The following is a 17,292-nucleotide window of genomic DNA, read 5'->3' as shown; positions in this document are numbered from 1 at the left end:
AAAGGGGAAAAAAAGCTTTGTTAATTTAATGCAATTAAATTCCAGTGACAAAAAAAATCTCAGCCTTCTGGCAGCACCATTAGAAAAAAAACCTGCCTTCCTGGCATATTTAAATCTTCAAATATTGAACAAGTTGACACTAGCTGCCCTGCATGTCAGAGTTTTTAATTAAAAAGTCAAAAAACTAAGCTATTTTTGTGAACTAGGATGTAAACAGTATCCACTAAAATTAAGCTGGTATAATCCAAATCCCACAAAAATAGTCCCTTCTTAAAATGTTACACAAATCATGGAGTTAAGATACACAACCCTACATTCTTTTTAGATGAAGCAATTAGGTAACATAAGACCATATGGACAAACTATTTTATATTTTTCAAACCAAATAAAACCGGTGGTAGAGTGACCTCTATATGCTCTTTATTACTAGGAACAGTTCCCCAGTGAAATCAAAATCTTATACATGGTGTTCTCTTATTTTATGACTGGCTTCACAGAAAATATGTAATTTGTATATCAGAATAGAGCCATTTTTAATGTTCTTTTCTATAATAGAACATATATAAATCTCTACAGAAGAAAGTCCAATACCTAATTAAAAAGGTAATTGGCCACTTTACTTTTTGAGATGTTGGTTTACCAATGCCTGCAACAGCAGTATGGAAGCTCTCCAAGGAGGCTTTTTGGTTTTTTTTCAGTTTTATTGAACCTTAAACCATGCAATGGGTATTTACTCTTAATTAGACACCAATACAGATGAGATACCCCAGTCTCATCCAAAGAGGTCCCACATCACCACAACTTTTCATTTCTATATGGCATTTTACATACAGCTCGCTCAGGGCTCATCTATACTGCATGAAAACTCCAACTCAGGTAAAATGGCTGGAGTTTACTGTTGATCAAAACATCCCTCTTTTCATTGAAAGAAGAATAAATAACACATCTTGTGAGGTGTACAGATTTCCTATAGTGTACTCTTTTAGCTAATGGGTTGTGCCACAACTGCTAGCAGTAAGTTACTTCAGCAGTACTTGTTAGTGCTCATGTATGAGCCAGGAATATTTTGTACACTGTTACAGCCAACTCGGAGCTTGAAGAGACATTTTGAATTTGACAGTAAAAGAAACACGGTGTTTTCCCAAACCAAGAACGGAGTCCTTCCTTTAGGGCCCCTTCAGTAATTTCTACAAATGAGACCGGGGCAGTCTGAGACTGTTCCACCTCCCACTGCATTGGGGCTGAGCAGAAGAAACCTGTATTTGAGTATCACTGCAACTTCCTATCAGCTGGAACCACCTCTTTATCTGGAGGACACTTAGGACAGCATCCAAGTTGAGGGAAAATCAGTTTCTTTCTTCAAACTAGGGTGAGAGGTACTGATGGAAATCTTTCTAACTCTAGCTGTCCCCCTTCCAACCACCAAACAACCAATACAAAACATAGTCCACAAACCAAAAGGTAAGTGAATGAAACCTGCAAGACTATGACTGATATTGGAAGAAAACACGTTCACTGTCACTGCTACGTGCGGTGCTCCTCTAAGAGTATCTTGCAAAGGGAAGACAAAGGCAGCATGGGGAAGCATGTCCAAGATAGCACAAGGAACAAAACACCACAGCAACTCCAACTCCCAGCCCAGGCTTTATGTTTATTCAGAGTGCTCCGTGGGCTTGTATGGCCTTGGACCTCCACTGCTCTACCCCCACAAGTCATTACACATGCCAGTTAGATTTCAGGTGGTTCAGATGCACCTACGTGTACTCCTCACACATTCTCTAACAGTACAAACACCACCTAGGTACACTGACATTAAATCAGAGTCCTTCCCTGTAAGCAGAATTTCACAAAATACTGTATTTATGTTCAAACAGCAGGCACCAAAGCCATTTGAGCTAGTTGGGACAGCATGCACATTCAACAGATTTGCACTTAAAAAGGATCACTTCCCACGTTACAGTTACAGGGCAAGTTTCTGCCTTTTGCTACAGACACATGTAGTGCTCTGAAGGAAGAGTTCAGTAAGTACACAAGCGCTGTCAGGCAGGAACCAAGATCCTGCCAATGCTCAACTGTCTAAGTAGGGTTACTTCCTTCTTGCCGTTAACAGCACAGTAACTCCCACACACCACTTTTGAGCATTTTCAGCACACAGAGTTACGCTGTTAGAAAAATGTCTGTCCAGTTTTAAACTTGATTTAAGACTAATATGCACAAGCATTTTAGAGATGAATTCCTATCAAATGAGGTGTAGTTGAGGAGTTTTCAGACAGTTAATGCCTACTATGATCCTATAATAATTTAAGTAAACTAAAGAGAGGGAAGTATTTTCTCCTTCCTAAAGGAAGGGTTAAAATCCCAAGTGACAAATCCCTTAGAGAATAAAATTAAGTGCTGGGGGTGGGAGAGAGGAAAGGCATGATTTAATGATACAGTTGGCAGAGTAAACAAAGTCTCCAACATCAACATTCAGCTATAACATGCTACACTGCATTAATGCCTAATTTAAAGTTTAGTTAGCCTGGTTCAAACCCTTTGGGACAAAAGACACATCCTGCTTTAATGCATCAGCAGCGACAGCAGCAGCACGTAAAGTGGTCTGATTCTAGTCTAAGACATGTAGTGAATAGAGGTTTGTCCTCCAGTGTAGTGCTAAATAACCTCCAATCATGAGGGGTTTATACTTCAGATGTTGATTAAAGGAAAGATGCTTTTCCCAGGATTTGCAAAAAGTTATTTTTCTTTCTTAAGGAAAGAGGAACTGTAAAAGGGAAACTATGCACACAATCAAATCCAGAAGGGAAACAGGACTTGTTCATCTCATTTAATCTACAGTATGGTTTCAGGTAGGCAAATATTCTCAGCATTCTGCTATGAGTTTTCTTTCATACACACACCACTGCACGCACTCCTGAACATACCCTGCCAGTACAAACTTTTTGAACTCCTATGAGTGTAAACTGAAATGAAGATGTGTTGACTAGGAGAACACAGCTTGAAAGTTTTACATTTTTTGCATTATGAATACCAGCAAAATGGAAGCCCTACCGTGATGGAAGAGAATTATTGCCAAATTAAGTTATCAACATTAAGTGTCAGTGATTTTCTTCAGCTCTTACTATTCAGAATGTTCTTCACAATCCACCTAGCTATGATTTCATAAGAGTTGATCATGTTACAATGAAACAAAAGCTCCGTATTTGTCCCCATATAGTAACTTTTCCAGGCACAGCCCAGCAATCTATCAGCTTCTCACAGATTCTCCTCCTGTACAGACATGCGACCTTTGATCATCTATTCCTGCAAGTCTTCCACCAGTCTACCCAGCCACCAACTCAGTGATGTCAATGGGGATAGTACTCCTCCAAGACACATTCTGTTAAACAGCTAAGGGGCACCAAATCCATCTGTCTTAGTCCCTTTCAGCAGAGAAGTCCTACAATTCAGACCCCTTTGCTTGCTTTTTTTTTTGGACACCTTGCACCTCTTACCAGGCTAAATCTGACAGCCATCTTTAAAACGATACTAAACTAAATTGACAATATACAAAAGCACTGCTATGAACTCATTAGTTTTAAAGCCTATAAGGATTATAATTTTATATTACTAGCAGAATTACAAGGCTGAGCATCAAACACAGGCACATACTAACAAGCCTGCTAGAGAACTTAACAACTGAAGGCTTACCTATTACATGCTAAGAACACCACTGCATTTTGTAGTTACAAGTATACATAAAGCAATGCCTTTAGCTCATTCTAATGGCAAAAAGCCTTTCATAAATAGCCTAAACCACATTTGTTGGAGTGCTTCTGTGTCACAGCAGTCATGAGACAAACAATTACAGTAATTACCTTTAGCTGAAATCCAGTCTCATTCACCATTTCTTTCCATCCACCTTCCTAAAAATACAGGAAAAGAAGGTTCTGTTAGCGTGACTTAAGAGTGCCACAGCTTTTGAAAGTCCCTATATCCAAACCATGTCAGAGCTGAAAGGAGAAGAGCTTCTCCAGTAAACCTGGGTTCTGCCTCAGCTACCCTCCCTACTTCATTTCAAGAATCTGGGTTAAGAGTTAACATGTCACTATGTTGTGCTAACGTACTAACCTCCCCAAAAAACTCTCTCCTCTTCCCTATGTGTCAGTGTGTGCTCAATTACCTCATTCTATCAACTGGAGGCAGGAGCCACACAGCTTTGTTTAAGGAAGTAGCTCAGCTCTTTAAAGAGAAGGGTAGTTATCTCTTGCCTATTAGATTACTAGCAGCTCCAATGACCTGTGCAGCTTGAGGCAGTGTGCTTACAGAGAACATACAGGCGACGACTGATGTGATTGTTTACAGTGCACACATAGTCACCTCGCTCACATGTAGTGGTCGGTTGCCCGCTGCTTTCAGTTCCCATACGCTGGTTCATCTACATACTATACTGTGCTGCAGTAAACATACCAGCTCAGTCCACTACTTGGGAATCTCTGATCAAAGCACAAAGAAACACCCAACATCTCCTGCAGTTGAAAACTGCAGAATGCAACGCTTTAGCTGACAATCAGATCACAACTTTTGTGATAACATATGAATGAATCACGATTCAAACCACAACGCTAAAGAAACCGTGGATATCCAAGAAGTGAATTGGAAGCCAGTACTGTCTCTGCAGCCAGCAGTATAGCATGCTAGCTATTTCAGGTTTAGTCCTAAGGAAGCTTTCCCAACCCGCACATGTTAAGTTCCCAACATGCTGTTCCAAAGAGGTGGAAATTCTCTCTTAGGAGCCTTAAAACTAGACTGGAAAAGTGATAAGGTACATTAGAAGGCCAACTGTATAACTGCAGTGGGCTTTTAAGAAGCTTTTACACGGACAAGCCTTTTCCACCTTAAGTTTATTCACGTTGTCTATCCTTCTCCTGGACACAGAGCAAGCTATGGGTCAAAGGGAGCTAAGAGGAGCAAAGGACATTATCCTAAAAAAATAACCACTAAAGAATGTATTTAGAAAGCACATCAGTTTACTATACCTGTGTTAAAAATGAATAAAAGATTTTGTCTTGGCAAAGAACAGGATGTGAAGCCACACGTAACAAGAAGTTTTCCAAACCAATTCTTCTTCTTTCCACAAAATCTGGATCCATATTATCTGCTGATAGCTTATGCCAGACAAAGTCAGCCTATTTAAATAGAACAGTGTTAATAGTAAATAAGTAACAAACAATAGAAAGCAAGCTGCAGCCTCAGCTTCCTTACCCTTTTTTCTGGCAAAGGTGGAACAACAATATGTGGATAGGTAACTGACAAATAATTCCTCAACAACTCAAATTCACTGTAACGTCGCCACAGGGAGTCCACTGGGCCACACTGTCCCTCACTCTGGGACTCAACAGCTCTGAAAGATAAAATAGCAAATTTGAGCATTAGTAAGCTATTGCCTTCTCCCTCGTACCATGAGTACAACTATAGCAAAGGCCCTAAAAATAGTTACCAGTAATGATTACCGCATAACTTGTCCATAATCTAAACTAACCTTAATTAATTTCACATCTACATACTTCATTTAAAAATATTTATAATTTCTGCCTGATAGCACTCAAATTTTCTGTGCCAGGAACACAGGAAAAGTCAATGCATTTTCATCATACCACAAACAAACAGGTAGGTGACAGTTAAGTAAACAGTCACAAGTGACTTAGTTCACATCACTACAGAATTAGACATATTTCTCTTGGAACAGTGTTAGGCTCCAAGCCAGCACAATTTCATGAGCAGCTGAAGGATACAGAGTATTACAAGAAGGAATTTACTATTCAATGGGAAAGTCTTCACTTCAGAAGATAAAAATTGTCTTGCCTGCAACAGCTAGAATAGTTAAAAATGTAACTTTAAAAATATTAAGAATCTTTAAAGGATATTTTTAGAAAAACACAGCAAATTTCAGAGCACTTCCAATTTTTTTTTGACCAAAGTAGTATCTTTTTATATTTAAGGACTAAGGATATGTAGCTAACAAACTAGCTAAAGATAGGGTAAGCAGGTACAAAATTGATGCATCTGAAAAATTTGTTGAAAACTTAAAGCCAACATCGCCTAGCAAGGGCTTAAAGGATTTTATGTTACTATAAAAGGAGAAATCACGGAATATTATAGGATTGAAAAGTAACATAAAAACTTGAAAAAACCCATCCCTCATACAAGACATTTAAAGCAACAGAAATACTTTGCAATATCACAAAATAAGCATCAGGTCAGTAACACTTCTTGGCAGTTAACATATGACAGAATAAACACATAGAGACTTCAGACAAGGCACTTAACAGAAACCAGCAATGTCTATGTCTGCCTTAGTTCTTATATTAAGTGACTACTTAGCGTACAAAACACTGGCATAAACCTACATGAAACAGTATTAACTATGTTATGCAGTTATCACAGATTAGTTGAGGTTGGAAGGGACCTCTGCACATCTGCAGTCCAACCCCCTTGCTCAAAGCAGGTTGCTCAGAGCCACATCCAGTTGGGTTTGAGTATTTCCAAGGACAGAGACTCTACCACCACACTGGGCAACCCATTCCCATGTTTGACCTCTCTCATAGTAAAGAGGTTTTCTTAGGTTTAAATGGAATTTCCTATATATCTGATTTGTGGCCACTGCCTCTTGTCCTCTCTCTGTGCATCACAGAAAGAGTCTGACTCCATCTTCTTTACCTCCCCCACCAGGTATTGATACACACTGCTAAGATCCCCTGAGCTGCCTCTTCCAGAGGCTGAACAACCCCATCTCTCTCAGCCTCTCCCTGCACGTCGAATGCTCCAAGCCCTGAATCATCTTCACGGCCCTTCACTGGACTTGCTTCAGCATGTCCACATCCTTCCTGTACTGGGGAGCCCAGAACGGGGCACAGTAAGTTATGAACTACAAGTACTTACTCATATGGTACTCAGTAGAATAGGGTACTACATTATTTCTTCCAGCAGAATTCAGGCTATACGGTTCTAGAATTCATAAGAACTTTCTGGAGTAAACTTTTAAAAACATCTAAATAGCACAAAAATTACTGATTTTTTTAAGCTATTCTTAACCTACAAGGTTGGATTTCTAACAACCTTACTGAAAAACAAATAATCCCACTCCAGAGCAGCCCCAATTATTTGATACACTTAAACAAAATACAAGAAGCCCCCCTTGTCATCCATTTCTGAACTCTCATTAGAGAGCAACAACCTTGCCATATCCTCTTATTTTTAAAAAAAAAGCACAGTTACATCTTGAGGTTGAAGTAATGTAATACAGAATTATGCAAAAGGAATTTTTTTAAATGACTAAGGCAGAACATTTTCTGTATATCTATCCTTGCCTTGTGGAAAGGACATTTATTCCAGGTGACTGAATTTGTAGAAAAAAAACATTCACAAGGAAGAAAAAAGGATGTATTCATAAGCATTCAACACAAACTACCGCAGATGAAAACTGTTCGAGACTGACTCAAGAAAAAAGGTGAGCACACTGCTGACAGCCACTAAATCGCACTGCCAGCATCCCACAGAATTCTCCCCTATTAGAGTATTTCAATTCAATGAAGTTGCAACTGCAACCACAGAGTTTTAAAGAGGGTAAGCTCAGCTTAGCGCTGGGCTGACAGGCTGTGCAGCATTCCTCCCTACACGAAGGTTGCACAATTTAAACATTTCAAGAACACTTCAGCTAAAAGCAGGTATCCAGTGATTGTACTATTGCTGAGTTGGAGGTAAATTTAAATAGATAAAGAATTAAGCCACTATGCCCTGGAAGATTAGTTGTTTAGTTGAAAGCTGAAGGCACAAACCTCACTTTCCTAGAGGAGGAACTCCCAGCAGGGTTTGGTAAACAATCTGGCCATTCAAGACACTCACTCAAAAGTACTTCAGAATTAGGGATCCTTTTAATCTCCAGCTTCTGCAGCTATCAACCAGTTGCACTGACTTACATCACAGGTTTCAAAAGCACTACTTCTGCATGGGTTATTTTTAACCCTTAAGCTAGACTGCCACCATCAATACATCACAGGATTATGTGGACCCTGTCTGAGAACACACTGCACAAGCAAACATGAATAGGGAGACGAGAAAAACACAGGCCAGGACTGCCCAGCCACATCCCAGGAGGGCCCATCTGTGCTGCAGATACAGATGCTGCTGCACCGCAGGAAGACACCAGAGACTCACCTAGAGCTAGGCAGACACATGGCACAGAGTGAAGCAGACTGCAGCCACCCTTACTCTAAAGGCAGGAAGATTACAGATCCAGATCTCAGATCTGGCACAAGGAGTTCTCCATAATATAATGGATGTTCTATCAGACAAGAAAGAGAGGCATTAAAAAAACCTGCAGGATACATTTGGTCCATTGCTATTAAACGTCTCTGTCCCTCCTATGGATAACCATTTCCTGGCCACGGCAAATGCAACCCTGGGATTGGCATAGGAGTTGTGTTTAACTAAGTCTTCTTTCCAGTTTTGATTTTTCTGTAATAGGAGAGTTGCATTATTCATCTTTTTTTTTAAATTTAACTGAAGTTTAAGACTGACTGCATCACCTTGTAACTAGAGGCAGGCTAGGTGTGCACACACTACTGACAGTTTATGGCAGCCTAACACATTTCAGACATACACTAGAGTTACAGAGGCTTAAGAAGTTACCACCAAAGGTAAACTGCAAGAAGAACGGTTCACTTTATTTTTTAAATATCATTCTTATTTTTCTTGTCAATATGAGCCCCTAAGGAAAACTACTGCTAGCCGCAATTATTTTTCATCTCCACTTAACTTATTCTATGGGCTTACACTGCCATGGGCAGCTTCAAATATAAAGTTTTCCACCTCCTGAATAGGAAGTACTTAGGAAAGTTCATTTGGCTGTTTCATTTCAATACAGCGTGTACTTAAGTGTTGTCTTCTGCCTCTAACCCAATCAACTCCCAATGCAGCGCAAGTCTGATCTCCTATTTATCACTTTCTGAATAACCTATAACATCAATGAGGTCAGCACAGAGAAGAATGAAAAGGAGTTTAACTTTCAAGGAAGTTTCTAGTTCAGACATTTCTACTCCATTTTCAAGTGCACTTCTGTAGAAATACAACTTCATGAGATGTTAGAAAAGAACTATCCCAAATTTTGGTAGTGTGCATTTGTAAGTGGCCTCAATATGGCACTCTCATATCAAATACAATTAGACTAATATACATTAGTAGTATAAAGTTAGGTAGCTTGTCTTCCATAGTTGATCTGCCTTAACTCATCCTGCTCTGGCTTGCCATTCCTCCACATACCCATTTCTGCCACGTCAGCTTTATCGTGTAAAAGTTGATCCGTATTTTTCTTAGAACTCCCAATTCCTGCAGTCAAGAGAGTCACATTATCAATTAATAAGTTTCAATAGTTTTAACACAAGTGTGAGAAAAGAACTAAAGAATAGAGCTCTGCTACAAACTAACAGGAGAAAGACATGAAATCAAGAAGAATGTCTTTAGAAATTTAAAAGAGACTTCACAGATTCAAGTCTGTTTGGGCAACTACATATACTCTACTTGCATAGTACGGATCAGGTTAGAAGAGAATGGACTTACATTTCACGCTCCTATCCTACAAATACGGAAGGAAGGCAAATACACCAATAGGATCATCACGTATTTTAATAGCGTAGCAGTCCATTTATCATTTGCAAGGGTTCAGGTCAACACACCATCAGTAAGCTGTCACTGTAAGAGATCACAGCCTTCCAACAAGAGAATGTTCCCGTGTAAATTACGCTCTTAATGCTTCATGACTGTTTTGCAGAGTTAATTATAAACTACAAGCAGCAAAGACCACATGGAGCCTTAACTGTGCAAAAAATTTCTTAACATGCCTGCTATATCAGCTTTGTATTTGTCAGAATTAACAAGAACACATCAGTTATTTAAAAAACCTGAAAAACACAATACTCTGAGTAGTACCACCTCAGTCCACACACACACAAATACCAAGCAGAAAATTAAACAGGAACCAAAATTTTTAAAAAGTCATCTAGGAGTGTAGCACTTCAGCAGGGAGGGACCACAGCTTTATAGAGAAGCCTCGTCCTACATCAGAACAAACCACTACTACCCCAGAACGGAGATGCAGGCACCCTGTTACTTGAAGTTTTATGTCCACAGGGGCCTCGAGAACTCCAGGAGGAAGGAAGCAGAGTGCCAGACCAGATCATGCCACTCACCACATCTTCCCTGCCCACGCTAAAGAAGTTTACTAGATCTAAAGCCTACTGTCAATTTATTCTGACAAAGCAGATCTGTGCACAACAGGGTAGGCTTCCCTAAGTCTAAGTTAAGCAAGCTTTACAGCCCTTATGAGGGACACACAAGCCTCACATCATACCCTGGGCAAAAAAAGTAAAAAAGATTAGATTACTACCAGAGAACCTTGAAGGTCAAACCTGCCTGCACAGTTCGTTCTTTTTTAAATAGACGGCATCTGATACAACCTCCTCAATGTAGTCTGTGTCAAGCAGGCTGGCATTATTTCTCTTCTCAGATCATACTTACTTCCTTTATTCTAACATGCATTTATTCCCACTGTCTTAGAAGTGTGACTGCTGCCTTTTCAGGTTGTAGCTGTTGCTTTTATATTTATATAACACAGCTCTTGTTTTGGGTGAAAAGCAGTTAAGAGGCAACAGGTATAGGGAGCAATAGTGACAGCAGAACAGGTAGATACACACCTGCCCAGAGAAATGTCTGGATGTTCTTCTTTGCCCTACATCCCATTGCAAAAAGCTGCACCCTAACAATTGCACCTCAGCAAGAGTCTGCCACCACACTGCCCCTTCTCTGCAGAATGGAAATCCCTGCTGCCTCTGCCACCAGCAGCACCGGCTCTAGTCCTTCTTTCAACAGGCTGTGAACCTTCAGTTTAGTGGCCTTTAGTGACCAGAAGGGGAGGACAACATTTCAGGAGGGCAGCTGTGTAGTGCCCAACAAAGAAGCTATGCTTTTTAAATTAATCCACTTGAATAAATTTATGACACATTTTGAAATTAATACTAGCTTAAGATCCCCCCTTACACCCAGGCTTTGATAAAGTAAAAGCAGCCAGATTCTGCTCTCTAGAGCGCACAGCCCTGCAGAGTTGGGTAAAGGAGGGAAGCAGCAAAGTTCTTTGCAAAGCTGTGGTGGGAAAGTACTGTACAGCCCTCAATTACGAGCCTGCGTCCACACCACTGCCTTTTAAACGAGGTAATAAGAGTCTGAAACTGCGTGAATGGATTTGGGACAGGCAAGCAAGATGAGAGAAATCTTTTTTTTTTTTAATCACACCAAAAATGTCTCCACCTGGTTACATATGAGACCATAAAATATCACCAATTACAAGAGCATTTCTCCCCAGGAACCCCGTTCCAGAAAGGAAGTAGAAATCCACAAAGGTACTCATTACACTTAATACCTTCATTACCATCTAATTTTTTAGACCACATTATGAACTCCACCATTAAATGCAAGTACTGCAGACCAGTTTCAATTAAGATTATAATCACTTGTTGACATTCAGTCAAACTTCTCAATTTGTTTTGGTTTTAAAAACACAATATAATACTTGTACAGTCTTCAGGCAGGAAAACCATATGTTTCCCCTCTAAGTACAGTTTTAACAATGCAAGTTATTCATTGAATGAACCAACCTGCCTGAAAAAAAATTAAAAGACAAAATTGAAACCTTCAGCTTTTACGTTCGTAACTGATGTTATCATAAGTGATTAGAAGATTACATTACTCCAAAAGTCACATTCATCTGCATTAATTCAAAGTGCCAATGTGAAAACTTTAGTCCATCTAATTAACCTCTTCCCATTTCCCATTTAAAACTAATTATCTTAAATGAGCCATTAAACAATTCTGAATGCAATAAAAAGAGGAATGGCTGCAAAATATTAAATCAGATGAGAAGGAAATACATTGGTTTATTTCCTTGTAAAAGCAATCACCTCTTCAATCGCAGACGCATTAACTTTGCTTTCAGCCTTTGACCTTCCAGTGTATGAGAAGTGACACTTCCACTCCCCTACAGCGGGCAAGGTTCACTCTCTATGTAAAGGAATACCATTTTAGAGCGCTGGGCAACTTTTGCCATCAGCTATTTAGAAATGGTCTCTGTATTTCGGCCTCTCAACAGCCAGAAGAGCAATCATTACAGATCAGCTACGTACTTTGTAAATCACCAAAAGTTATCTGGCAAGCGGTATGACGAAGAGGCAGTTCTCTTGTCAGAAGATTTTCATAGCCAGGTGATTTTTTTTTTTAATATTGTCTTTAACTAAAATATATATCCACTAGGCAGGTTAATGATTCATAGTATCAATTAAGTACGAATCAGTAGTAAAGTAAGTTTTCAACTTCTCCATCTTCTTTCATCTCCTGACTCTCCCCTGTTTAAAGCTCATGCTGAATTCAGACGTTCTTCCTTTCTCCCTAACACCTCCTTTGGAGGGAGCAGACAAGTCTTCTTGACTCTCAATGACCGAAATCGGTATTTTGTTGTTTTATCAGAAGACAACATACCTCTGCGGGCATTCGTTCTGTGCCTCTCCCCAGGAAACGCATGCCTGGGCTCTTCGCCTAGCCCAACATGGAACGGGAGACTTTGGAACTCAAACAAAACATAGCAAAGGAAAAACTCCTGAAGTCCCATGATGCAGCATTGCTACCACTGAACTGCAACCTGGATGGCTACTGATGTCCAAGTTAATTTCTCTCACAGAAACTTTCTTTAGAAGTCTTTACACTTTGGATGGGCAATCCAAGGTCTTAAGGGAGGAGCAGGTATCACTCATGGCACAAACTAACGGAAAACTTTCCAAATACTGAAAGGAGAAGTACGATTAGTAACTTCCCCAGCCATACTAGGGGAGTAACAAGCAAATACAGTGAGCCACCCTGTCAAATTACTTCGAAAGTAAGTAAAGACGAGTAGGGCTGGAAACCAGGCATCCTGCTATTAAGTAGTCAGCTACAAGGCTGCACAAAGTTGTGTTAACTTTTTCCTAAAGCCACATTAAAAAAAAAAAAACAAACCAAACAACCCACACTCTAGTCATCACATTGTGTGACCAGGAGGACCAGGCTATAGATCTGAAAGTGAGCAGGGACGGAAGCAAAGTTAACTAAATGGAAGTGTCCTACTACTACAGAAGAAATTGTTTACTTTGAAGGAGAACAGGAAAAAAAGGCATCCCTGTATATACTATAATTAAAAGTCAATCAACACAGAGCACTTAGAGGTGCTCTGCATTCTGATTAACTTTCAGCTCTGTCATGGAAAACAAAGGGTACAAGACCAGGAGTCAAATTCTGGGTTTTATACTATCTCAGTTCTTGTAGTTCCATGCAGACTCTGGTATAAGACACAGCTGCCTAAATTTCTAAAAAGCAGGCAAATCTGAATTTAAGTGAGGTCCTGGATATTTGCAATTTCCCTTATAGAAAGCAAGTGATATACCAAGCACCTACATCTCAAGAAGGAATATTTAGTTACAGATCTTCATTATAAGAATTTTTATTTGCCTCAATGCCATTTCCCACAAAGAGGTGGAAGTGTTCATCTGTTCTCACAGGGAGAATATAGAAACTAAGTTATTTTTAAATAACTGTATAGTTTAACGGAAGCTGTGGAACAAACTGACTTCAAGACTAATTGAACAGAAATAGCTCACCACAAAAATCTACTTAGCTAATGCAGAAAGGTGTAAGCCAAGAATAAAGGAGATGCTTTCAGGAAGCACGACCCTTGGAATTTGCTGAGGCTCTGCAGTCTACAGCAGCGGAGTTAGTTTGTCTCAAAGAAAGAGATCTACGTGGAGGTGCAATATCACTTAAAAAAAAAGATCACATGAAAGTATGAGAATAGTAATAAATCTTTTCATTTTGAAAGGAAAAAGAAAGCAACACCATCACTTGCATTTTGAAAACAGTTGCATCAGCACTAGTGAAACTAACATGTTAAAAGTTTAGGTACTCGGCTCCTGTTCTGTAACAAATAGTGGTTGCAATTGCATCCATCTTGTGTCTCTTACTCACCCAGATGCATGCAAGTCCTCAATTCAAATTGAAATTAAATTCTAGATAGCAGTAACAGCAGAACCCCAGTCCACATAAATGTAATGCAACTATTATTAAGTGGTCTTCCTTTTATATTACTATAAACCGAGTTTTATTCTTCAGCTACAAAATATCCTATTACCCACAGACAAATTGCTGTGAAGCCCACCTACAGCTACAGGCTCAGCAGGAAGCACATTTAATAGCCAGCAATTATATTTATGCAAGAAATTTTGCCTTCTCAGCAAAAGAAATAGAGAACCTATTTTATTAGAGATGTGACAAACCCACATTTTCAATAGTTCTGTGACAAACATGTAATTGGTCTTGGTATTTGCTGACCACAGAATAAAATAAATCTTAATGAGAGAAAGCAATCTGGGCAGCAAAATAGAGTTTTGCCACTACGAAAGAACCACTGGGAAAGACCAACAGGAGTGAGTCTAAAGTAATATAAGGATGACTGGGAAAGGAGATGCAGTCAGCATGTTCTGGGGCTGCATGAAGATGCCCCCAGAGTACACTTCACATCACAGTTAGACACCAATGATTCCGATTTTCTTCTCTTTTCCTTCAGAAATATCATTAAAAGAAAAATAGCATAACTTATGTGGGAAGATGTGATCTTTAATATCAATACACTGTAAAAGTATTTTTTTAAACATCTGAGCAACTGCGAAACAGCTACAATATTTGGAAAATATAATGTATGTCTATCTTGGATTTTATTCTTAAGGTTTAGGAAAATATGGTAAATGTAACCCAGGAGGTCTGCAGTTAGTGTGACTGATGTGTCCCTTCATCAGTTAAAAAAGTTAAGAAGCCTTTTAACTAGTAACTAGAAGACTTATGTGATAGTATTACAATTTGAACTCTTCAGGGCCTTTGCAAAATGCAACTGCTTTGTTTCAGAAGGTTTTATCTGTACAGCAGATCATTCCCGAGGCAAGGCCCAAAGGTTAAAACTGTTCATATAAAGAAGAGAGACAAAATTCCTAATAAAGTCTAATTTTGAAATTCTTGCTTCAGCTGAGTAACATGATCCTGCGTAATAGGAGTCATCTGTGACTGTTTGGGAAGTAACTGTAAGTTAGAAGAGATTTTAAAGCTTTGTTCACTACTCAATACTTAAAATTGCAAGTTGTCTTTGTGGTACCAAGCGTGTTTACCATACTTGTATTAATCTTGCGAACACAAGAAGATTGAAAGCAGTAAGTTCTCCACTGAAAGTTCAAGCTAGTATGAAGAAAGGAAACAGTTAATTAACCCTAACCCTTAGAGCACCTACAAGGAGTATGTGGTGATCAGATCAAGCAAAACACTTCAAATATTAGTGGAACAGTAAATTTTGACCACATGACACAAGTCATGAGACTTCCTTATTTTCCTGTGATCCCAAACAAGCCTAACTGTTACTTTAGACCACAATGTACAACCTCTCTCACATACAAGCTGCACATACAACCTCATATATATGTATATAAATTTATCCAACCCATGTCAAAGAAATAACCAAGCAGTTGTTGACACGATATTAACGCAACATCTTTCAAGCACAGATTTTTCCACCTAGCTCCAAATGAAGAATTACAGTACACAGTTACACAACACCAGCTTTAATACCGAACTGGAGATCAGATGCCAAGTTTTCATGGGAAAAGATCCTCCAGAGTAGGTTGATAATCACCTAACAAATCATAAACAAACTAAATCTTCTCATCTACTGTACCTTAATATTTTTTTGGGGGGAAGGAGAGAGAACCTGTTTAGAATGGCACATCCACATACCCTGAGAGTGAGCTCTCATCACCTACCTTGTCTCAATGAGGTAAGCAGTGTATGTTTCTTGCATGTTCATGGCATTCCTCCCAGTCCGTTTTTCAGCTTCCGAAACAGTGATTTCCATTTTTTTTGCCAAACAGTCTTCCATCTTGTTAGAGGAGGAAAATAAAGATTCATGTAACATTAGCCACACAAGGCACGAGGGACTAACCCTGCCTCCCCTTCTCTCACACCACATTTGTTCAAATAAGACAGGTCTCTATAGGATAAAGGCTTTGGCAGGGCTTCGTTTTATACCCACGCTCTGTATCACATTTGCAAATGAAAAGAGAACACCTGCTTTTGGGGAAAGAAAACACAGTCAACAAATAGACAACTTTGGATACCAAAAGCCATCATGAGCCAGGAAGATACAGAAAAAAGAAATATTTTTCCTTACAGGTAACAAAGTAACCTTTTTTAAAAACAAACAAACCAACCCCTGCACTTTCTACCCAAACACTTCCCAACTACCGGTGAATTCCTCCTCAGGACACCTGGGACACACGTAACCCCCTCTCCCCTTTCACAGGAAACAGAATACATCCGGACCGAGATGTTTTTCTTTTACCTCTCAGAGGAGTATCGTTATCTTTTACACGTTGGCGGGCAGAAGTCAGTCAGGACCACACGCCCACCCGGGAAAGACAGAGCTGAATTGAGCAGGGAGGGGGATTTCTTTGTGAAATTAAGGGGAAGGGGGAGTCAAATTGAAAAGATAATAAATAATAGTAAATAAAAATAATAATCTGGCACTAGGGACGAGCGCAGACGGCGCACAAAGCCCTCTGACACCGGCCATAATGGGGCTGGAAGGAGAACCCCACAGCCCAGAGGGTCGGGCTGCACAGCTCTGCCCAGGCTCCCCCCCGGCAGGGGCTCGTCCCACCTGTAGCCCCATCCCGCCGCGGCGGGCAGCGCTAGGCTACCGCCCGGCCCCGACCTCCCCGCGCCGGCCGAGCCCCGCACCCCTCCCCGCCCTGCCCCGGGCGGCGGCGCGGCGGCCGGGCAGCACGCTCAGGAAAGCCCGGTGCTCGGCCCCGGCGGAGTAGGCCGTGCCGAGGCCGGCGGCCCGCGGGGGGGACACCGCCCCGCCGCCGCCGCCACCCCCCGCACCCTCACCGTGGCTACGGGCTGCTCCGGAGGCGGGAGGCCGCTGCAGGGCGCGGCGCCGTCCTCCTCCGGGCGGCTATCGCTCGGCTCGGCCTCGGCGCTCTCCATGGGGATAAGGAGCTCGGCCGCCTCCCTCCGCGCAGGCGCTGAGGCCGGCTCCGGCGGGCAAACTCATCGCAGGTCCTAGAGAGAGCGGCCGGGGCGGGGGTGTGTGTCCGCCCGGGGCCGGCGCAGCCCACAGCCGCCGCCGGGGCGCGGGGT

General features: G+C 40.8%; 2 protein-coding genes across 2 annotated transcripts in view; one reads left to right on the top strand and one right to left on the bottom strand.

The window, feature by feature from the left end:
• SNX4 (sorting nexin 4) overlaps window positions 1-17,221 on the bottom strand; it is a 35,444-nt gene extending 18,223 nt beyond the window's left edge. Inside the window, 6 exon segments of the mRNA XM_075152811.1 lie at window positions 3,855-3,902; window positions 5,016-5,165; window positions 5,242-5,380; window positions 15,912-16,027; window positions 17,041-17,157; window positions 17,159-17,221. Coding sequence (XP_075008912.1) covers window positions 3,855-3,902; window positions 5,016-5,165; window positions 5,242-5,380; window positions 15,912-16,027; window positions 17,041-17,157; window positions 17,159-17,206 — 618 coding nt within the window. The 5' untranslated portion in view covers window positions 17,207-17,221.
• The window catches only part of PARP9 (poly(ADP-ribose) polymerase family member 9), a 542,373-nt gene that overhangs the window by 319,994 nt on the left and 205,087 nt on the right, over window positions 1-17,292 (top strand). The gene's annotated exons all lie outside the window — the stretch shown is intronic.

The sequence above is a fragment of the Calonectris borealis genome, chromosome 6, assembly GCF_964195595.1.
Source record: "Calonectris borealis chromosome 6, bCalBor7.hap1.2, whole genome shotgun sequence".
NCBI classification, from domain to species: Eukaryota; Metazoa; Chordata; class Aves; order Procellariiformes; family Procellariidae; genus Calonectris; species Calonectris borealis.
Note: the sequence above shows the minus strand (reverse complement) of the source record. Positions and strands in the feature narration are given on the sequence as shown.